General features: G+C 55.1%; 1 protein-coding gene across 5 annotated transcripts in view; it reads right to left on the bottom strand.

Moving 5' to 3' along the window:
- Positions 1 to 8094: 8094 nt before the first annotated feature.
- Positions 8095 to 22629, bottom strand: part of NCKAP1L (NCK associated protein 1 like) — a 69740-nt gene continuing 55205 nt past the window's right edge. For 2 of the 5 annotated variants that reach the window (XM_073318933.1, XM_073318938.1), the window contains 4 exons: positions 21887 to 22003; positions 20517 to 20626; positions 11436 to 11525; positions 8095 to 8548 (listed from right to left, as the gene is read on the bottom strand). In XM_073318933.1, the coding sequence (XP_073175034.1) occupies positions 8423 to 8548; positions 11436 to 11525; positions 20517 to 20626; positions 21887 to 22003 (443 nt within the window). In that variant the 3' untranslated portion in view covers positions 8095 to 8422. Of the gene's footprint in view, positions 8549 to 11435; positions 11526 to 20516; positions 20627 to 21278; positions 21471 to 21886; positions 22004 to 22629 lie in introns of those variants that run through there. The other 3 variants (XM_073318934.1, XM_073318936.1, XM_073318937.1) reach the window with 3 other exon arrangements.

Here is a 22629-nt window from a genome sequence, read left to right as displayed (position 1 = left end):
CTTTTTGCGAATACAGACTAACACGGCTGTTACTCTGAAACCTTTTACTGAGTGGGTTTGTAAAGCGGCGAATGCGCCAGAGCCGAGTGCTCAGCGGGGCCCAGCAACTGTGGGAGAAACAAACATGTTAATTAATTAAAGCCAATAAATCTTGGAAGCACTCGCCTGCCTCCCCATCACCACGCTTGGCACCACCTGCCAGACAACAAATTCAGCTTTAACGAGCAAAGCAGCACTCCACTCCACATGGGACATCAGCCGGGCACAGCTGTGTGTGGGGGGAACCCAGACCGGGCGGGTGGGGAAAGCGGGGAGAGTGGCTCTGTGGATAGCAGCACCGTGACCCCAGGGTTAAGTCTGATGGTGTCATTGCTTGGCACTGGGTGGTGTGTGTCATAGAGACTGGGGTTCCTTTGTGTCAGCTCTGGCTCCATGACTCAGCACCAGGGGATGGTAGTGGGGTGGGGGGAGGAAATGCCCCTGTTTAAGGGCCCCTTCTCGCACCTGTGCCGGTTCCCTGTGCTCAGTGGCCCAGGAGGAGCTGTGCTCATAAGCTGCACCCATCCTGTGGGGATGGTCATACCCAGGCTGGTCTATCAGCCGGGAAAGGACGCTGGTGTGAGCAGCGGACTGAGCGGTCTGGCCCGGCTTGAGGGGCTGGGGTGTTTATGTCGCTGAGGGCTCGGGCTGCAAGAGTCCAGTGGACGTGGGCCAGGCTGTCCCCCCTTCCCCAGTCACAGCCTTTGGGCAAAATACCGAATCACAGGTGCCCCAGCACTGCACCTGACCTCAGAGTCTGGGCCTTCTGTCCAGCGAGTGGGATGCTCTGAAATGCAAACTATTGACTGGAGAGGCCATGAGTCGAGTGGGGGGCTGGGAGCCAGGACTCCTGGGTTCTCTTCCCAGCTCTGGGTAGGGGAGTGGAGTTTAATGGATTAGAGCAGAGGGGGGCGGGGCACCAGGACTGGGTTCTGTTCCTAGCTTGGGGCAAGTTACTTCACCTCTCTGCCCACATGTAAAATGGGGTAATGATGCCAAATCCCTTCCTGGCTGAAACAGTGACACCAAGACCTGTATAAACCCTCATGGTGAGTGCACGACCCCTCCACACAACTGGCAGGAGTTCTGGCTCCCCCTCCCACCAGCGTCCTGGCCAGATTCCTTCCCTCAAGCCCCCTGCAGTTTCCCCTGGATGCGGGGCTCTTCTTCACTTCCTGCCTAACTGGCTAGCAGTGTTGCTGTGCTCATTTAAACAGCTGCTGCTTGTCAGTGGTGGGAAGGACTTTCCTGTGAATGGCACCGGGCAGTGTTTGGTCAAACAGTGCTGGAGAAATGCCAGCGCAGTGATATTAGTGCATGAATGATGAGCCAGATCCTTTGCCTTTGGGCCCTGATCTGAGCGTGGCTGCCCTGATTTACTCTGGCGCTGGCCCCATCTCTGTCGAACCCTAAAATCAGACACACCTACCTCACCCAGCCACTGCTGCAGGGGAGGCTGCCTGAGCCCAGGGTGCTGTGGGGACCAAGTGGCTCGGTGCAGCCGGCAGCAGGGGCTTTGGGGCAAGGATGAAATGAGCCAGCGCTAACAGTAAACCCCAGCCAGTAGCGGAGCTGAGCGTTTCCCTGAGCCTGCACCGAGGAGGAGGCTGTGGGTGGCTCTGGCTCAGTGGGGAGCCTGGGCCCGGCTGCCTGCAGAAGTGTGTTTGTCAATTCCAGAACCATTGGAGTGGGAAGGGATGATGGAGCCAGGGAGACCATGCAAAACTTCAACTTCTTGAGATATTTGTTGAAGTTTCACAGGTCCAGGTTGGGTCTTAGGGGGACTTCGTCCACAGCTCCCACCTGCAGAAGGCCCTGCATCTCCTGAACGAGCAGGATCTTGTGAGAGGGGACCCTGAAGAGGGATGGGGAGGTCGGGGGAACAGAAATAAATTGAAGGACATAACCCTGAGCCACAGTACTGAGGACCCATTGGTCCGATGTTATAGAGGCTCAGGCCTGAAGGAAAGGGGACAGGCGGTTGAAGAAAATCCGGGAAACAGGATCCAGGACACAGGCTGAAAGGTCGCCCTCGAGCGCACCCTCAAAATGCCTGCTCACCACCTTGCTGGTTGTAGGTGAAGCTCAAATGAGCGGAGACATTGGCCGGTGGCCTTACCAGCACTTATAGGTCTTGCCCTTCTTGCGGAAGGGCTCCAACCGAGGCTGACTTTGCAGCTTAAACCTCTTCCTTGCCAGCCCCAGGGTGTACAGGCCCAGGGTCCACAGGGTTGCCCTCAAGTCTTTTAGACCATGCAACTTGATATCTGTTTGTTCGGAGAACAATGCTAGAACGTCGAACGCGAGGTCCTGGATTGACTGCTGAACCTCTGTGGAAACGCCCGAGGATTGTAACCACTGGTCTCATGGAGATGGCTGCAGCCATGGTTCATGCCACAGTCTGCCATATCTGAGGCCAATTGGAGGGCTGCCCTTGCCACCGCCTTGCCCTCTTCGAGGATTGCCAGGAATTCCTTCCTGGGGTCCTCTGGCAGCAAGTCCGAGGACTTGGCTATGAACGGCCAGATGTTAAAATCATAGCCGCCCAGAAAGGCCTGGTGGTTAGCCACTCGCAGCTGGAGGCTGGAAGATGAATACATTTTTCTTCCAAAGAGATCGAGCCTCTTTGCCGCTTTATTTTTAGGTGTCGTGCCTGGTTGACTCTGCCTGTCTCGCTCATTGACTGCAGACACCACCAGTGAGCTTGGGGGAGGGTGAGTGTACAGGTATTCATAACCCGTAGCAAGCACAGAGTATTTACGTTCTGCCTGCTTGGAAATGGGGGGGCAGCGATGAAGGCATCTGCCACAGGGACTTAGTAATTTTTGCCATCCCCTTGTGCACCTGGCAGGGGCTGCCGAACTTAGCACGTCGAAGAGGGAGTGTGAGGGCTCGGCCAACTCCTTAGCTTCTAGCCCCAGGTTCGAGGCGACCCTCTTCAAAAACTCTTGATGAGCCTTGGCATCATTCTGGGGGACCAGGTGAAAGGGCCTCGTAACAGCTTCATCAGGTGAGGATGAAGAGGGGGCAGGTACCAGCGGGTCTGCCACCACCGATGCCTCCTCCACCCTAATCTCTCCTGTACACACTGCAGAGGCCATCTACTCCAGCTCATGCTAGTACGAGCTGCAGAATCTTCAAAAGACATTAAAAAGCCATAAATTTAATGGCTTTTTATACTCTTTTTTTCAGCAAGAGTCAAAAGGACTGAATCTCTTGGGAACAAATCGAAGATACACAGGAACTCAAGTTCAAATTAGTCCAACCTGGGAAAATCTGCTGGCTTTCTCATGAGCAATACTTGACTCTTGTCTTAAAATTACTGCAGCCGTTATTACTGGCTTTGGAAAGTATCCACCAAGATAGGACAGATCTAAGTAGTGAGGTTTGCGGACTACTTTTGTTATTAAGTTGAGAGAAGACTATCACCATTCATTCTCTTAGCACCAGCAGGAGAGTGAATTTGTGTGGGGGGGTGGAGGGTGAGAAAACCTGGATTTGTGCTGGAAATGGCCCACCTGTTGATCACTTTAGATAAGCTATTACCAGCAGGACAGTGGGGTGGGAGGAGGTATTGTTTCATGATTTCTGTGTGTATATAAAGTCTGCTGCAGTTTCCACGGTAAACATCTGATGAAGTGAGCTGTAGCTCACGAAAGCTCATGCTCAAATAAATTGGTTAGTCTCTAAGGTGCCACAAGTACTCCTTTTCTTTTTGCGAATACAGACTAACACGGCTGTTCCTCTGAAACCATTCTCTCTTTTGTAAGTCTACTGTTGAAACCACTTGGGTCATTAAACAATGTCATCCAGGCATCTGTTACAACAGTAGCAGCTCTTTGTCCAGCAATAGACGCTACCCTTGGATCAATCAGAGATATCCATTGAAAATTTACTGGAAGAAGCAAAGACTTCAGTCCAGAAGTTGACTAATGAAGATACTTATATTAACTCCTTAACTGAAGAGGACAAGAAGAGTTTGTTAAGCCAGCTGAAAAAGTACACAGACTTGATTCTTACAAATCTACAATAGTGATTTCTGGATTCTGCTCAACCTCTACGGAGCTTTTACAGATCCCTGTCTTATAAAACACCGACCGCTGAGTGGAGTGAGGCACTACCAGCAATGGGGCTGCCGTGCGCTCAGGACAGAATAGAGAATTTTGAACACTGAGTGGAATATCATACAATGAATGAATGAAGATTTAACTTAAACTTCTTTATCATCACTAGTGGCTAGACCCGATCTTTGTGCTGTTTCCTGGGATGAAAGAAGTAGGAATTCATCTCTTGCTACTCCCAGTCACAACAGCCACAGCTGAGCGTTCTTCTTCCCCATTGAATAGAATTTTGTGTTCTGAAAGAAGTCGCCTTCTGCCTGATCCTGAGCATATCATGAAGGACTGGAAGTAACAAACACACAAGAAGACACCAAAGAGTTGTGCAGAACTACAACAAGAAACCAAGATGGATGTAGATGGAGTGCTTCATAGGAGGCTTGAGTAGCCAACTTTAATTTTTGTGACGATTTTAAAACATGATTTAAATCTAATAAAATGGTCATGAAACATTTTTCAGTTTTTACTATGATGCCATACAGCCCACATTTGCCCTCACAGTCTCAACCCTCACCCCCCACCCCGAATTTTCCAACACCATCCCCTAATTTCATTTCCTGGGGAAAACACTGGGTCCATCCAACGTGGGGCACAATCAGATCAAAACCTCCAATGTTGTGGTGGGACGGAACTGTCATCCCACCCCAGCGTCATGTGCAAGCCTGTCCTGGGGCCAGGAAGCCAGCTCCTTACTTCCAGCTCTTGTTCAGGGACCTTCAGACTCCCTCTGCCCTGGCCACACTCCCAACCTCAGGGGTCCCAGATGTAGCTCATCCGTGGCCACTAGTTCCACCCCCAGGGGCCTTGGGGGCTTTGCCTTCCGATCCATCATGACTGAGGAGAGGACTGGAGAGGAGCGAACGAGGCGGGGGGGGGTCTTGGAAGGAAGAGGCAGCATGATGGCAGGGGCTGGTGGAGAAGGGGCAGAGTGAGCACGGGGTCTTGGGGAAAGAGGCGGAGCGAGGGTGGGGCCTTGGGAAAGAGGCGGAGCGAGGGCGGGGCCGTGGGAAAAGGGGTGGGGTGAGGGCAGGGCCTGGGAAGCGTCAGCGCAAGGGCAGTGGCTCAGAGAGAAGGAGCAGGGCCCCAGGGGTGCGGCACGGGGGGGCGGGGCCATAGTTCGGGTGCCTTTGCCCTCCCCCCCATCTTTAGGGCGCTTCCGCTGCTTCTGCAAAAGAGCCAGATGATGCTCAATGAAGGTGAAAGCTATGCATTAAACTCTTTGATACATAGGCCATAATTAACCTGTGGAACTCACCACCACAAGGATTTGTGCTTAGTATGGTTGGATCATGTGAATTCCTGTTTGAGCTGGAGATCCCTTTGTTTGGTGGAGGGATCATAAAGGACACCTAGCTGAAGTCAGGCATCAGGGCCAGACTCACAAACAAGTTCAGCTCCATTGAGACACCTAAAGGAAACAAGTGGCTTCTCTAACATGCTCCAGCCCTGGTAGTTCCTCCTCAGTGATGCCACGAGATCTCCCAAGGAGAGGGGCTCCGCTTAGGGTCTGGGGCAGCTGGGCAGGTTATTCAATAACTGCCCCCAGGGGGCTCTCACCCCTGGGTCTGAGACAGGAGACTGGGCTAGCTGGATGCTTGGTCTGATCTGGATCAGCAGGCCCCGTGCTTCTTCGGCAAGGCAGAGAGGTTTGCTTCGGAGGCTGTCATTGCGGGGCTGGGCCAGGGGCACTGGTGCTGATGGATCATGTGCGTGTGGGTCTAAGGATTGGGTCCCACGTCAGCAGGGCTCCCAGGGAGCACGTTAGGAGCTGAGCTCGGGCGACGCCATCCCGGGTGGAGATTCAATGTGCCAGGAACCAACTGTGGTTGGTTTCAGCACCCCCCTGGCGGCCTCAGCCCCGCAGGGCTGAGCACGGCCCGAGGGCAAACAAAGGGATCTCCAGCTCAAACAGGAATTCTAGTGGGGCAGGTCTCTGGCCTGTGCTGTACAGCAGCTGAGACCAGACAGTCACAGTGGTCCCTTCTGGCCTTGAGATCTATGAATGAATGACCCCTCGTGCCCCCCTCTGCTCTCACTGGGGATGGGGAGGAGTTCACCCTGTCTCCCCCAAGGGAGGAAGGGTAAGTCCGGGAGGAAAGGTGTGGTGTGGGACTGCCCTGGGGGAAATCCCGTTCCCCTTCCCCGAGTGCTGGGCTCCCCACTGACCCTCAGTCTGGCGGAGAATTCCAGGGTGGAGACTTTTTAATAAATCAAAATCCTTCCTTTTAAATAACGCCTAAAATGGCTGTGGCCTGGCAGCCCTGACTCTGGGGCCAGCTCCTGGCAAGGAGCAAAGCCATGAAGTGAAGGAGTCTGCGCCTGGGCCGGGGCTGCATGGGGCCAAGAACTGGCCAGCCGGAGCCAGTTCCCATGGGTCCAAGCCACAGCCCATCCCAGAGGAGGTCTAACCATCCCATCTCCCTGCACAGACCTTGGGGCTTCACTTTCATTTCTGGCAAGTTCGGCTGAGGAGCAATTTCCATCTCTCCAGCAAGGGAGATAGAACAGCTGGGAAGGGGCAGGTGGGTGGGTCAGTATCGTCATCTCCATTACAGAGATGGGCAAACAGGCTCAGAGAGGGGCTGGGACTCACTCAAGTCCACAGCAGGGCCACAAATAGAACACAGGAGTCCTGCTTCCAGCTCCTCTGTTCAAGCCCCCTAGACCACACTCCCCTGCCAGAGCTGGGGATAGAGCCCAGGAGTCCTGACTCCCAGCCTCTGGCTCTAACCACTCCACTATGCTACCTCCTTTTGGAAAGGGGATGCATGTTGTCACGCTGCCTGGAGCAGCTCACAACCGTGAGTGCCGAGTCAGGCAGACTCTCAGAAGCAGGGCAGATACCCCAAGTTGGTGGTATGTTCTGTAATTAGATTTCACCAAGCCAGTAACAAATGTGAACTCCTGAATTGCTGTACCAGCCTTACCATGGAATCACAGACCCTCCACTCAGACTCTCCAGCCTATCTTGCTGCCCAGACAAACTGGACTTTGTGATAAGACGGTTACTTACACTAAAAATCCCATCACATTTAGATTGCTCCCAAGAGACTGGCTGTCACTTACCCCAGATCAATTGGTACTTTAGATCTTACAAGAAAGACAACACTGGCAGCCAATTCCATAGTAAACTAAAGATTTATTAGCTAAGAAATGGAAATGAGAGTTCTAGAGATGTTAAAGCAGGTGAACTACACACACAGGTGATTCACAGTTAGTAATGCCAAATGGTGGGAGTGATGTAATAAACTGACAGTTTCCCAAAAGTCTTTTCAGGGTACCCAGGTTGTCTCTAGGGATCTCTGCTTTGCATCTGCTACACTTCCCTGTCAGAGTCCAAACAGTCTAGAGATGAGAGATCTTTCCTTGAATCCAGACTTCCAGCTTCTCACAGAAAACAAGCTGTCAGGGTCACTACCCACGAGGGCTTTTCCTTTGATGACAGTGAGTGCGGAAAGCATTTGCAGGCTTTGACCTCTGGTCATCACACACAATGACCATTTGCTTTGAAATTAGCACTTTTCTGTGAAAGTTTTTTATTAGCATTGCACAAGGCTTCTTTCTCCTTTGATGGTTCATTTGCTGGGTTATTTAGTTACAGAGGAATACACAATATAAATGACAGGTTTCAGAGGAACAGCCGTGTTAGTCTGTATTCGCAAAAAGAAAAGGAGGACTTGTGGCACCTTAGAGACTAACCAATTTATTTGAGCATGAGCTTTCGTGAGCTACAGCTCACTTCATCAGATGTTTACCGTGGAAACTGCAGCAGACTTTATATACACACAGAAATGATTTCTGTGTGTATATAAAGTCTGCTGCAGTTTCCACGGTAAACATCTGATGAAGTGAGCTGTAGCTCACGAAAGCTCATGCTCAAATAAATTGGTTAGTCTCTAAGGTGCCACAAGTCCTCCTTTTCTTTTTACAATATAAATGTTTGCTACTCCATTATAATGGGATACAGAGAAGTGAAAACAATACAAGAAACATCCCACTAGTTTTCATGAAGTTTCAACACCAGCTACACTCTTATACATTTAACAATCACTTTGATCTACACTGATACACAAGGGAATTGGCCTGGGGCTCTGGCATGAGCTGGCACCTGCTCTGCCAGCATCACAAATGGGCATGTAAATATGTACAGCCCTTAAGCCCTATGGCAATATGGGAGCCCGCTCTGCGACCTGGAAGGTGCGCTCATTTGCAATGCGTCAGGGAAGGGGTGGGCAAAGGGAGGTGGGGAGCCCAGGCTGCAGCTGTCAGTGGGCAGGGAGTTTGCTCAGCACGAAAGCCCTGTGCACCTCGCGGTAGGCATTGCGGAGCAGCACATAGGGGAAGCAGGTCTCCAGCATGTCGACCGTCAGGAAGGACGACTCCTCCACGATCTGAAAGAGACACACAGAAGAGCAGCATCAAGGCCTGTCTCCACCACGTGTCCCAGCGTATGGCCCCACGGAGAAGGGGAACCCCGGGCACGGCTGCCACATGGGCCTTCTGGAGACCTCTGGGTATTTCATGGGGTGGTCAGTAGCGGGGTTGGCAGCAATAACGGCAATTGCCCTAGAGAGAGCCAGGTGGCTGGGCACGTAGACCTCAGGGACTGGGCACCCTAGCGAGTCAGGAGTAAAGGACCAGCTGCAGGGAATGTCAGGGGGAAAGGCAGGGCTGGTGGCTAAGGGACTGCCTGGGGACTCAGCAGACCTGGGTTCTCCCCTGTCTCCCTGGGGAACTCGTCTCTGCTCTGTGCCTCAGTTTACCCATCTGTACTAGGGGGTGACCTACAGCAGTGAAGAAGGGATAATTCATTAATCTGTGATCCTGCAGGGCAACAGGCGAGAGAGCGGATCGGTGACTTTCCTGAAGTCAGGGAGCAAGGCAATGGCAGTGCAGGGGATAGAACCCAGAAGTCCTGGCACCCTTTGCATGGAACAACTAGGCAGGGGAGGCCAGTGTCCATAACTGAGTGTCTTGCCCTCCCCTTTGCTCTGCAGATGTTAAGGCTACAGCTGTGGCAGAAATTCACACTGACCCTTGAGTAAAAGTGCTTCAGAAAGAAAGAACAGTGCTACCCCTGGGAAATGAGGGGCCGGGAGGGGGCTGTGATGGCTGGACATCAGAGGAAAGCTGGGCCATGTCTCCAGGAGAGTCAAGCACAGCGTTCACTTCCAAAAGGGCTTAGCCCGCTCCTTGGATGGGGCCTTCGTTCCCTGAAAGCCCTGGCGGAGCAGGGTGGGCAGACTGGGAGATGGTTGTGGGATCATAACTGGCAGCCCCCCCTTCCCCCACAGCACACCTAGCCATCGCCCGTGGCTGGGGGATGGGGACGGGGCATCAAGCCGGGGGCAGAACATCTCCCCTGAAACTTCCCAGCAGGGAGAGGCTGGGTGAGAGGGGAGCCTCCGACGCCAGCGCTGGATGAATGGGGGGGGGGTCCAGTAGGTTTCCTTCTGTCTCTAGTGCATGTGGGTCAGGGCAGATGGACCCAGCACCCTCCATTCACAAGACCAAGGAGCCAGGGACAGGGGTGTAAGAACAATTTGTACTGGTTCCCCAGCACCTCTCGTTCCAGCACCCCTGGGCCCTGGCCAGGGATGAGCCCAGGGCCGGTGCCCACTCTGCTGTCCCTGCTCCCCAGGCAATGCTGCATGGGGCGGCCCATCCCCCCCAGGCACCCGAGGGGGTGGGGGTGGGGGCTCAGAGTGGACAGGGACTGCAACAGCCACGGAATCCAGCATCCCCGAACCCAGCGGTGGAATTTCCCCCTCACCCGGATGCAGCCCTGCTGCCAGGCTCTGTGCTTGCCCGCCTAGGTGTCACAGGACCATGGGTCTGGCTCAGCAGCCGAGCTAGGCACAGAGCCCATGTGCTGGGCTCAGCAGCGCTCTCCCCAGATGGGGACAATGAGCCCAGGCAGCCTCATTCATAAACTCTAGATTGAAACATTTGCATTTAAATTGCTTTGCTGCCAACACCCTGCTCCCCGAATACCAATCACGGGCAGCGGACGGGGGAGCCCTCGCCTTCCCCAGACACAGCCGTCTCCTCCCGTCAGGGCAGAAATCAATATCCTTCCAGTGCTAATGGAGACAGATAGCTGGCTGCCCAGCCTGCACGGGGGCTGAGACTGCCTGGCGCAAGGGGGTACAGAGTCTGGTGCCAATAGGGCAGCGCCAGGGGTAGCAGCTGCCTTCTTAGAGACCCCCCCTCTCACCTGCACCCCCTGCCCCACACATTAGAGGGGAATGACAGATGCATTAAACAGCCAAGGAGGGGTCTCTCCCCAGTGGAGAGCAGCTAGGAAGTGGGGGACAGGGGAGGCTGGGTGCATGCTGTGATCTCGGCCCACTGAAGAAGAGGCTGGACCTTCTGATCTAAACTTCCAGGGACTGAAGCCCGGACCCCTCTGACAGCAGCTCAGCAGCCCCACTGACGGTAAATCCAAGTAAGGGCCAACGGTACCCACAGTTCCAAAACCATCCACCAGGGACCAGTGAGGAGGGCACACACCGGGCCCTGGCAGTGCAGGGGCAAGAGGCATGAGCTCTGCCCTGGACGCAGCCTGCCTACCGCCTGCTCTCCGACTCCTCGGGGAAACCTGGGCCCGGCAGGGTGACTGTGGAATGCACTGACAGAGGGGCGTAGGCACAGTGCCCTCTAGCGCCGGCCCCAGGCACTACAGCTGCTTTCCTTGTGCAGTGGCAGGGGCTTGCGTGTGGTGCTGGGGGTTCGACCCCCGCTGAGTGCCAGAGCACTTGCCTATACAGGGGGCTGGCTGAGCAAGGAGACAGGGGCTCTGTCAATCTGTGGGGCCATGATCTCGCCCCAGAGACAGCGGCTCAGTCCCCAGGAGGGGACAGATCAGGCTGCCATGAGAGAGCAGTCACCCGGGAGGCAATGGCCCATCGCTGGGGCTGGATGTGAGAACCACTGGAAGCAGCTCGCCCTGCTCTGCCCCCAGCAGCACCAGGGCAGCTGGAAAGCCCAGGCTGTAGGGGGACAGCCTGAAACCTAACCCAAGGCCTGGGAAGGGAGCTTGTCTCTGCTCTGCTGACTGCTTTTATCCCCTGCCCTGGGAATAAGAGCAGGGGAGGAGGCAGGTGCGGGAGCTCGTGGCTGGAAGCTCTGTGGGAGCCCAGCATCACCTCCAGTCTGGGAGCAGCTCAGCACCGGGCCACCCAAATCCTACCCAGGCCCAGAGTGCGTGGGGGTGTCTCTTAGGCGAGTGTCTGCCAGGGGGATCTGTCCATTGTCCCCAGAGCGCAGAAGCCTCACCAGGTGCATCAGCAGGGAGATGGATTCACGGTTCTTGGATCGGAGCTTGTCGGTCTCTTGTCCCAGCTGCAGGAGGCTCACGGACGCCAGCTGTGAGGAGGGAGAGAGAGATGAGCTCTCGGGCTCTGCCCGCAGCGCCTCAGCAGAGTCTCCAGTTAATGAGGAAAGCGAACCCACAGAGCCCCCTGGCCGGGTCTGTTGCTTTGCAGAGCGTGGCTGGGCTAGGGCCTAGGGCAATGCCTCTGGGGCGTGGCGGGGAAGGGATGGAGTGTCCGCGGTGCATGGGGAAGGGCGCTGAGGGCACCTGAGGGGCTGAACTTTGCTAAACACATCTCAGTAATGAAAACTGGCTCCAAAGATTAAGACCTCTGGCTTCTCCAGTGCCTGGGGATGGGGCAGGGCAGAGGCCCACCCTGAGCAGGGGCCCTGACGGCTCCCATTCCAGCCCCAGCGCGGCACCGAGCCTGGAGAGGGGGAAAGGGTTCCTGAAGTAGAGACTCACCGGGCACAGGGAGACAGCTCTTCGCCCGCCCCTTTCCTGGCCCCTGGGTTGGGGACCAGCTGGGGAAGCTCCGAGCTGGCAGGGAGCTAGCGCCAGGACCTTTTGGAGCTTGGAACTGGAACATCAGGGAGCTTGTGACAGAGCAAATCAGTGACCTGCCTTCACCAGGATCAACGGGACCAAAGAGACGTCTGGGCTGGGAGACCGTCTCTGACACCAGCCTTAGCTGGGCCGGAGGAGCAAGGTGAAAATGTTCATGGGGCACCTGGGCAGCTGCCAACGGTGCATTGGCCAGAGCTGCAAAAGGGCTTAGCTCCCATTGTTCGGGATGAGAGGGGGTTCTCCATTGTTCCTACTGGGGGGATTCGTTCTCAGCAGAGGAGGGGGATTCTCCATTGTTTGCGGCGGCGGGGGGGGGGAGGAGGACTCATCATTGTTTGCAGTGAGGGGAGGGGGCTCTCCATTGTTCACAGCAGGGGGAGAGGGATTTTCCATTGTTCTCAGTGAGGGGGAAGGGCAATTCTCCATTATTCGCAGCAGGGGGAGGGGAATTCTCCATTGTTCTCAATGAGGGAGGAGATTTTCCATTGTTCTCTATGCAGGGAAGTGGATTTTCCATTGTTCTCAGTGCGGGGGAGGGGGATTCTCCACTGTTTGCCAGCAGGGGGAGGGGAATTCTCCATTGCTGTCAGGGGGAGCTACTGGGTGTTCAGCACTTTTGACAGTCCCTCCCCACCTGTCCAATCCCATTAGCTGAATCTCAGAACCGGGTCAGCTCCCCATGCAGGGCCCAAAGAGAGGGGCAGCCAGAGGCTCCCAAACTCGGGGGATGTTGACACACACCCAGGTGAAAGGCTGGCTTTGCTCTCCCTAGTGCTGGGCCTAGGGTGACCAGACAGCAAGTGTGAAAAATCAGGATGGGGTGAGGGGTTAATAGGAGCCTATATAAGAAAAAGCCCCAAATATCGGGACTGTCCCTATAAAATCGGGACATCTGGTCATCCTAGCTGGGCCCAGACTCACATCTCCACTTCCACCCGCCTCGCCAGTCCATGTGCAGGATACAACATCCCCCCGATCCCAGCCAGCTGTGGTTTGGGGGGCAAGCCACGGCCCGGCCTCCTTGGCCCCCCTCTGCCACTCACACAGTCAGAATTGCTTCTTCCAGAGGCATGGGCCCACTCCCAGCTCAACCCCTTCCAACAGCCTGGGAGCTGCGTGGTTAGTGCTGCCATGTGGTAGGCACTGATCAGAGCAGGGCCCCCCTCGTGAGCAATGGTGGAATAACCTTCCTGACCCCACTCAGCCAGTGCATGGGGTTTGCCCTGAAGCAGGAGGAGATTACAGTCTGAGCCCATGTCTACAGGACCGGGACTGCAACAGTGCTGTAGCCAAGCTGTTGTGGTGGCATATTGACAACACTTCCTACAGCCAGAGAAGGGGTTTTTCCATTGTGCTAGGAGCCCCTCACAGCCCCTCTAGGGATGGTAGCTGGCTTGATGGAAACATTCTTCCCTCGACCTGGCTGCATCTCCACAGGGGGGTTGGTCACACACCCCTGGGCGCTACAGATACATCGACCTAAACTTTTAAGTGTAGAACAGGCCTGAACAGACAGACTGACAGACCCATCTCCGCGAGCAAGCACCCCTTCGCTCCATGCCGGGATGCTGGGGTAGGCGAGAATGGCGCCCCCTAGTGAGTCGCCGGCACCACTGGCCCCAAGCCATGGGGTGTGATGGAATCCCCACCCCTGAAACATTCCCAGCTGTTGTGGGCTGTGAGCTGCCCAGGGGGACGGCACTGATGATCTAACAGGCTCTGTGATTCGTGAAGGGCAACCCGGGCTTGGCACCTGTCCTCAGCATTATTTATCTCTGCAGATGCCTGGACACCTCCCCATGCCCTGCATCTGTCTCCAGATCTCTGTGCTGGCCGATGAGTGTGCAGCAGCGGGCAGCGAACGGCATGCAGAGCCCAGATGGTTTGTTTTCGGCTGCCCCCCGCAGCTGAGAGCTCAGCGCTGCCTGCCCTTGGCATGCTCTCACTACCAGCCAGCTGTGAGGCTCTCCAAGGAGCAGCCTCAACTCCTCCATCAGTGTCTGGGCTTTGCAAAGTGCCTGGATTTCCTCCCTGTAGAATGTGCACATTGATGCTGGGGTCTGCCCTCCGCCGCATGAGAATACGTCAATGTATCTGATCTCACACACACCGAGGTCAGTTAGGAGCAGCTTCATTGCAGTAAATGGAGATACACCAGTGCAAGCGAGATCAGGAGCAGGCCTGAGTAACCAGCCCCCCTCAGCAGCTGAGCCATGCCAGTCACTCGGTGGCTTGGGCCTGCCAGACCCTTAGCCTAGTGCAGCGGGTCAGGACCTCAAAGTAGGTCAGGGCCCTGTTCTAATAGGGTCACCAGGGCTGCCTTGCTGGACTTGCTGGGGCCAAAGCCCAAGCCCAAGGGCATCATCCCTGTGTGGCGGGGCTCAGGTTACAGGCCCCCCACCTGGGGCAGAAGTCCTTGGGCTTCAGTTTTGGCCCTACCAGGCTTTGGAACCAAGCAGGGCTCGGGTGGGCTCAGGCTTCAGTCTCCCCTCCTGGGGTCGTGCAGTGATTTTTGTTGTCAGAAGGGTGTCACGGTGCAATGAAGTTTGGGAACCCCCGGCCTCGTGGATCCAGCACTGCACTAGCACCCAGGAGACTAGGCCTGTAGTCCTGGCTTCCTGCTGGGTGATAAGGCTACCAGACACCCTGTTTTTAAAGGGACAGTCCCATATTTAAATCCTCCTGACTTTTTCTTAAAAATGGGCAAATTATCCTGTATTTTCTGTCTCCCGCGTCACCAGTACTGGCGGGTCCTGCTGTTGGCCGGATCCCTGCTTGCCAGCCACCTTTCCGCCAGCGGTGAGTGGCGGGTCCAGTGGCCAACGATGGGGGTGGGTGTGGAAGGCTGGTGGCCGGACAAAGCTGCAGCATGCAGGGCTGGCCGCTCTCCCTGCTGGTCTGTCAGTGCAGCCCCCGCTGTGTGCTGGCTCTCAGCCAGCAGTGACCTGCTCCCCGTCCCTTTTCCGGCTGGGATTGGCTGCGCACTGCGAGCTGCGATGGCTGGTGAGTGCGGGCAGGCACCAGCTGGTTACGTGCCACCTCTACTGCCCACCCATCGGCCCTTTACATGTTCCCCCTCTCGCTGTCCTCTCCCTGCTTTGCCCCTTTGCCCCCCTGCTCCCGGGCGGGGCCCGTCCCACTTCCAGCACTGTGCAAAGAACCAGCCCCTGGTCGGAGTGCTCAGCTCATCAGCAGCCTGGCCGGCAGGCTCCTTCCTTCCCCCACTGCCTCTGGCTGGGCTGGCGCCCCAGGGAAGCCCAAGACCCTCCTGCCCAGGGCGCTGACCAGGAGAAGCCAAGCCCTGCATGTGCCAAAGCTCTGCACAGCACAGGGGCTTAGAACCCTCTTCACCCGCCCCCCAGGGAGCATGGGGCTGCTCTGTCCCCTAAGCAGCCTTCTCTGCTGAGCCACCTCTCTGGCCTGGTTTGCTAAAGCCCCTGCAGTCAGGTTCTGTGGGCCCTGGGGCACAAAGCATCCTTAGGGCTTAACCCCTTCCTGCCCAAGCTGTAGCCAGGGGACAGGAGGCATCTGGATTATGTTGGTGGCCAGCAGCAGCCTGGAGGTGTTAGCTGCCTTTCAACACTGTGTGGACAGGAAGGGACAAGCTGCTTCCATCCACTGGGCGGGGTGGTTTGGAGATGAGCTCTGCGAAGACACAGGTCATATCACGCAGACAAACACACCCACACGCCCACACCCCGCACCTGGAAGCAGCTCCCATCCCTTCCCTCCCGCCCAAAAGGCTGCTGCTGGCGACATTCTGCTGTGAACCCTGGCAGAAATCTGGGGGGGGGGTGGCGCATGTGACCCTGCATCTCCCCATCCCACGTGTTGCCTTGGGAAGATACTTCCCCTACGTGAGAGAGGTGTATGGGAGGGGGTGTCACCTCTCCCCGCGTGAACCCTAAAGCCTGACAGATAAGAAGCTAAATAAAAAGAATCCAAGTTCGCAGCATTGCTTTTTAACAGGGGCTCAGTCAATTCGATGTTAATGTGAAGGTTTGTACAGCATAGTTCTGATTGATTACCATTGAACTCGCTTGAATACGAGCAATTTTACCAGGCGCCCCGTGTTCAGCATAGGGAAATATGGCCACCCTACTGGGTGACCTTGGGCAAAACTCTCTGCCTTGGATTCCCACTGGTAAAACAGGGACCGTGATACTGCCCTCCTTTGTAAGGCACGTCAAGAGCTAGAATGATTGAGACTGAGGTATTATTAGCTGGCAACGGTAGTAGTCTGTTATCCTCTAGGTGGACCAGGGAAACACTAGGGGAAATGCAGTTTCAGTTCCCTGTTCTGATACAGACTTCCTGCATGACTGTTACTCGAGGCATGTCCACACTTGCAGTTAAACACCCGCAGCTGGCCTGTGTCAGCTGACGTGGGCTATGAGGCTGTTTAACTGTGGTGTCAAGCAGGGTGGGTCCCAGAGCCTGTGCTCAAGCATGAACCTTAATATCTACACCACAATTCAACAGCCCCGGAGCCCAAACCCGAGTCAGCTGACACAGGCCAGGCACGCACGCATTTAATAACAGTGTCGACATATCCTGAGTCTCTCTGTGCCTCAATTCCCCAGCCATATGATGGGGATGCTAGCCCTGCCCTGCCCCCATGGTGCGTGTGGGGATAGATACATTAAAGATTGGGAGATGCACATATGTTACAGCAATGACTAAGCTAGACCGATGCACAATTTACAAGTCTGTTACACTGTGATGCTTCTTCAGTAGGAAGTGAACTGAGAACTAACAATTGTTATACATTGTGGGCCATCAGGAGATGCCAGCTTTTTGTTACTATCATCCCAGGCCAGACCCAAACCAGCAGCTGATCCCTGAGCTCTCGGCAGGGTTTGTGCCTGCAGTTGAAACTCGTCCACAGAAAGGATGGCACTGGCTCGTTTTGCAATCTCTGATGTTTCTAATCAACAATGAATCAGGTTCACTCCCTAGCTGGCTGTTTTCCTACAGGCCAAAAATAATAGTCTGATGCACAAGTCTTTTCCAATCCCCCAACTCCTCCGTCCATCACTCACTGCGAGCCAGGGAGAATGGCACAGGATTGATTTTCTCTGGTGTCTGGCCTTGGGACTCCAGAAATGCATGGAGCAAGGGCTCAAAAGCATGGAAAGTCTGAAACACTCAGAGAGAAAAGAACCAGGAGGCACTGGGAACCAGGCAGTGGCTTGTCCCTCGCTAAATTCCCCCAGTTTAACAGATGGGCCCGCAAAGCCCTGCCAAGACTGAGCTGTGCAGATAGGAGTAAATTGCAATCTTATCCAATATGTCATCTTATTGCTCTCCAAAGGCTCTTGCTTGTTTCTCTTTCCTAGGAAGGAATTTAAATGCCTCTGAAGAGCCCAAACAAGAACTCCCCGGGGAAGGAATCACTGTTTATTGACAGCAGCAGCTGCTCCCTGCTATCCTCCCCTGGGGCATGGTTAATTAGCTTCTGTTATAGTACAGCAGGCCTAGACACCCAAAGGACAGGGCTGGTCACATAAACACTGGGAGACAGCCCCTGCCCTAAAGACCTTACAGTGGAGAAAACAGATAAAGGGGAGGGGGCACAGAGGCAGGTGAAGTGACTTGTCCAAGGTCACACGTCAGGTCAGTAGCAGAGCCAGGATTAGAACACAGCTCTTCCCAAATCCTAGCCCGGGCCTTACCCACCAGCCTATGCCAGAGCCTCCAGCCAGCTTTTACCCCATGTTCAGTCTGCAGCCTGTTTGTTTCCCCCCTGAGCCAGCCCAGCTGGACTCATTTGAGAACCATCCACCTGAATTTTAAATGAAGCCACCACCCACTTTGGACCGCCTAGAAGAGTCCCTTCCCCCGCCAGAGTGACTGGACTGCTCCATGCACTAGGCCATAAACCTCGTCCTTGTTATGCTCCGGCTCAAACAGGAATTAGCTCCGGGCAGTGCCATGGCCTGGGCTAGGCAGGAGCTCAGACTACATAGAATCAAAATCAGGATGTAAAGCCTTCAAGTTACAGAGAATCCGCCATTTACCTGCAAGTGACCTGTGCCCCATGCTGCAGAGGAAGACGAAACCCCCCACGGACTCTGCCAATCTGACCTGAGGGAAAATTCCTTCCCAACCCCAGATAGGGTGATCTTAGACCCTGAGCATGTGGGCAAGACCCAGAGCTCTCCCTATCTAGTGTCCCATCACTGGTCAGTGGAGATATTTGCTGCTAGCTGTCACAGACTGGCTACATGCCATTGTGGGCAGTCCCGTCATCCCATCCCCACCAGAAATGTATCAAGCTCAGTCAGCTGTGGTTTTTTGCCCCCACTGAAGGGCTGTGAATAAGAGAAAACCTGAAGAGAAAGAGAACAGCACCAAGCTCTGGGCTGGCATCAAACACCATTACATACCTGCCAGAACCCGGCCATCCCACTCAGCTGTACCCTTCTCTGCTCAGCCCCCACCAGGCTCCTCTGAAGCCAATCAAGGGTTAGGGATGCCAGAACCCAGCCGTGTGCCTGCAGGGCATTTTGCAGGTGTGAGAGCGAGGGTACAAACCTCCTCTGTGCTGAAGTTACCCCCGCAGCAGATATCCCCCCACAGCTCTGATTTTGAGGGGTGCTGAGAAGATAAAACACCAGCTAAAACCAATATGAGCAGTGGATGCTCAGCACCTTCTGAAAATCAGCCCCAGGCGCCTTGAGATGGAACCCACAAACAGTGGCCCCCCCAAGTCATTCTTATAGATGTGGCTGTCACCTCCTGCTATAACCGGGGGCCAACCGAGCAGCCCGGCAGCTCTACCCCTCCGGCTGCAGGCCACTGAGAAGGGACTCACCCTTGACTGGCCATAAGAGCTCGATTTGATGTCCTCAGTTCTCGCTGATCTTCAGCCCCTGGCTGCCTCTAGCATCCCAAAGCACTTGATTGTGGGTCAATGTACACCCACAGGTGGGTCAGTATCACCCCCCTTTTACAGAAGGGAACAACTGAGGCCAAAAGAAGGGACTTGCCCAAGCTCCCACAGTAGGATCAGAATAGAACCCAGGAGTCCTGACTGCCAGGCCCCCAGCTCTAACCAATAGTCCTCAAAATAGAAGCCCAGAGTCCTGTCTCCCAGACTGCTACTCTACCCTGGGCCCACACTCCCTTCAACGCTCAGAGTAGATCCCAGGAGTCCTGACCCCAAGTCACCTTTGGCTAATGACGAGACCCCATGGAGCCCTCAGACACACGCACACCCCATGTGGACGGGTTGGAACTGTTCTCAGTTAAAATCTCAGCTAGAAGAACTCACTGATAAGATTCACATTCTTGCCAGCAATGGCCAGATTTTCAGAGCAGCTCAGCCCCACAGCTCCCACTGGCTGCCTGAGATGGAGATGCGGGGGAGGGGGCTCTAGTGTGCTCAGTGACTCTCCTAATGTGCAGGTACGGTGGGGATGGGTTCCCCAACACTTGCATGGGGAGCTGCTGGGTGCCAGGCGGGAGAAGGGAACCAGCTAGTATGTCAGCTACTTGCTCGGTTGCTGCCAGTGGGAGTCCCTGGCAGGGAGGTGGCTTGGCTGGAACGCAGGTGGTTGTGTCCATCCCTATTGCATTGGACACTCCCTGCCAGCTTACTGTCTGGCAGGGCAGCAGGGACAGCCACTTACTGGGGCTGTCGCCTTTCCCCCAATGCCAGCCGCCTCCAATGCCAGACACCTGGGAGCGGGAGGCCCCTCGGAACCCCAAATCCAAACTCAGTGGGAGATGAATCAGGCAGGTCCAGCCGGCCTTCCCCTCCCACATCCCTGTGCTGTGATTGTTGTGGGGTGATGCCATCCCCCACAGACCCCTGGCTGCCTTCACGCTTGCTAAACACCTGGCGGTGCCTAGGAGGCGGTGCCTAGGCGGTGCCTAGGATGACCCACCTCGTGGGACCCAGGCAGTATTTGCTGTGGTCACTGTGGATGAAGCTCTCTAGCCGGTGCTAGGCAGGAGCTCAGACTGGGTGATCACCCTTCCGGCCTTAACAGCTGGGGAGCTACCAGCTGTCAGGCAGGACACTGAAGTAGCTGAATCCCTGGCCATTCCCATGTGCCTGGGTTGGACCATTTGGAGGATAAACAGACTGTCTCGGGCACGGCCCACCTAGAAGCAAGAGGTAGCTATGAATTCACTGAGCACCTCATAACCCACATCCTGCAAGCACCAGTTCAGCTGGGGAGAAACGTTCAGTTCACCTTAGGGCGCAGTACTCCCAGTACAGCCTTGGGAGCAGTAGTCACAGCACGCCCTTGGAGGCAGTACTCCCAGCATGCCATCCAGGCAGTACTGCCCGTGCGCTCTGGAGTGCAATACTCCCAATATGCTCTTGGGGGCAGTATTCCAGCATGCCCTTGGGAGCCGTACTCCCAGTACGCTCTAGGGTGCAGTACTCCCAGCATGCCCTCAGGGGCAGTACACCTGGCGCATAAGCCCGCTGCGTGGAATGAGACCCGCCCGCAGCCGCTCACCAGCAGAAACTCCTTGAGGTGCGTCTCAATGTTCTTGCTGTGGACGGTGAAGAGTGCGGCAGACACCTGGATGATGGCTTTGGCCAGGCAGTGGATATTGTTGTTGTACCCTGCAGGGAGAAGGAGACAGGGGGGCTTGGCACTCACAGCTCACTGAACTGCGACTGGACAGGGAGGCTCGGCTTGTCTCCCAACAGCACCCCCAGTGCACCCCCAGCACCGTTACAAAGACACCACCCCTGCATCTAAGGGCCCGATCCTGGGAGCACTTACACATGTGCATCTCAACCCCACTGAAGTCACTGGGGTGAGTCCAGCGCTTATGGCCTGAGGAGGTATTGGCAGCAGAGCTAGGGAAGTATTAATGCCATTGGCACGGCACTGGGGAGACCGCCTCCAGAATACCGGGTGCAGCTGTGGCCAGCCTTGTTGATGAATGAATACCGACTGGCAGAGGCGCAGAGAAGGGCTGCTAAGATGGCCAGGGGATGGCGAACTGATCTTACAGAGGAGACTGGGTCAGCCTAGCAAGTGAGACTGAGAGGGAGGGGGCTGCTCTCTGCAAACCCTTCGGGGGGAAATGCCAGGGATGGAGCAGAGCTATTGAAGCTAAAGGACAAGGCTGACACAGGGGCCAGGGATAAACGGAGGCTGGAAATGAGAAGCAGGTTTCTAACCATCAGAGGAGGGAGGTTTGGGAACAGCCCCCCCATAGGCAAGAAGCCTCTTGAGTTGGAAGATGGAGCTTGAGATGTTTAGGAAGGGGATGATCTGACGGGGCTGCCGGCAATAGCAGGGGTTGGGATGTGAGCGTCCTTCCAGTCCTGTATTCCTGGGGCAGGATCAGGGCCTAATGCTGAGAAGTCCTCTGCTTGTCACTGATGTGACGTGCACGAGCAGCCCTATCCCAGCAGGGAGACGTGGGCATTTTTCTTTTTTCGTTTCTGTATTTTTCTTGACAAATGAATTATGGAAATAATTAAACACGTCAGTTGGGGCAGGTTCCCTTGAAATGTGAGTCAGGCCTATGTTAAACAGCTCCGGGACCTCACTCAGCCTTTCCACTAATGTAAGTTGGGGTTGGAGTGCGGAACAGCGCTCGAAACAAGGTCCCGTTTTCTGGGAGTGTGTGTTTTGTAACAAGAACTTCCACAAACTGCCCTGCAGCCTGAGCATTTGCCCCCACCCCGGGGCCATTCACCCAGGAAAGTAGGGTGGTGTCCTGGGACGCCCCCTGCAGGGCAGGATGGGAATCTAGTCATGGAGCACTGACGGCAAAGACACAGATGGCGCCACTGGGCCATTTATCGGCATGTGAGGCGGGTGAATAGATTTCGGCGTTTAGAAAGCAGCCCGTCCCGGCCTCTTACCGTCCATCTCGATGCTGTAAATGGAGAAGGGGTCGGAGGCGAGGAGCGGTAGAGATACAGCCACGAAGACCAGCAGCAGACAGGCTGACTTGTACTCCTCCTCAGGGGACAAGCTGTCTATCAGGCAGAGAGGGAGAAGATGTCCAACCAGAGATTTCAGTAATATGCTCGGTTTACACTGTCCGTTCTTCTCCCCGGCTTGGCGACTTGACTTACAAATATATATATACATATATATATATAAAATCACCCAGCAGCTGTGACAGGCCAGTAAATTATCTAATAGATGGAGTCAGGTCCCTGCTGCTCCGGAGCTTTGAGTTTTACTGAACATAACTGACACTGCTCAGATTCGCTTGAAGCTGCATGTGTACCATGGAAAAAACTGCCAAAGTGGTGGGGTAAGGGAGAGCTCTCATGCAAGTCCCAGGCTGGTAGGCGGCATGCAGACAGCTGGGGGAGCAGAGCCGCGGGGATCCCGGCTGTGTTCCCGGAACGTCCCTGGATCAGCTGCGGCACCTGTGACAATGCTGCGTGTATTCTGAAGGTGTATTTGTCATCCCTGCCCAAATCTTTATTGGCTTCACTCATTGCACGGAGGCAGCTACTGATGGCTTCTGCCTCCAGCGACAGATGCTTGAGGGTAAGGCAATTCCCCCTTCTAATGGGCTTCCGCTAATAACAAGCTCTTAATGAAGAGAACCCAAAGGTCACTATCATCATTCCCATTTTACAGAGGGGAA

This window comes from Lepidochelys kempii, chromosome 20 (assembly GCF_965140265.1).
Source record: "Lepidochelys kempii isolate rLepKem1 chromosome 20, rLepKem1.hap2, whole genome shotgun sequence".
Lineage (NCBI taxonomy): Eukaryota > Metazoa > Chordata > Testudines > Cheloniidae > Lepidochelys > Lepidochelys kempii.
The sequence above is the reverse complement of the archived record's forward strand: the minus strand, read 5'-3'. Positions and strand labels throughout refer to the sequence as shown.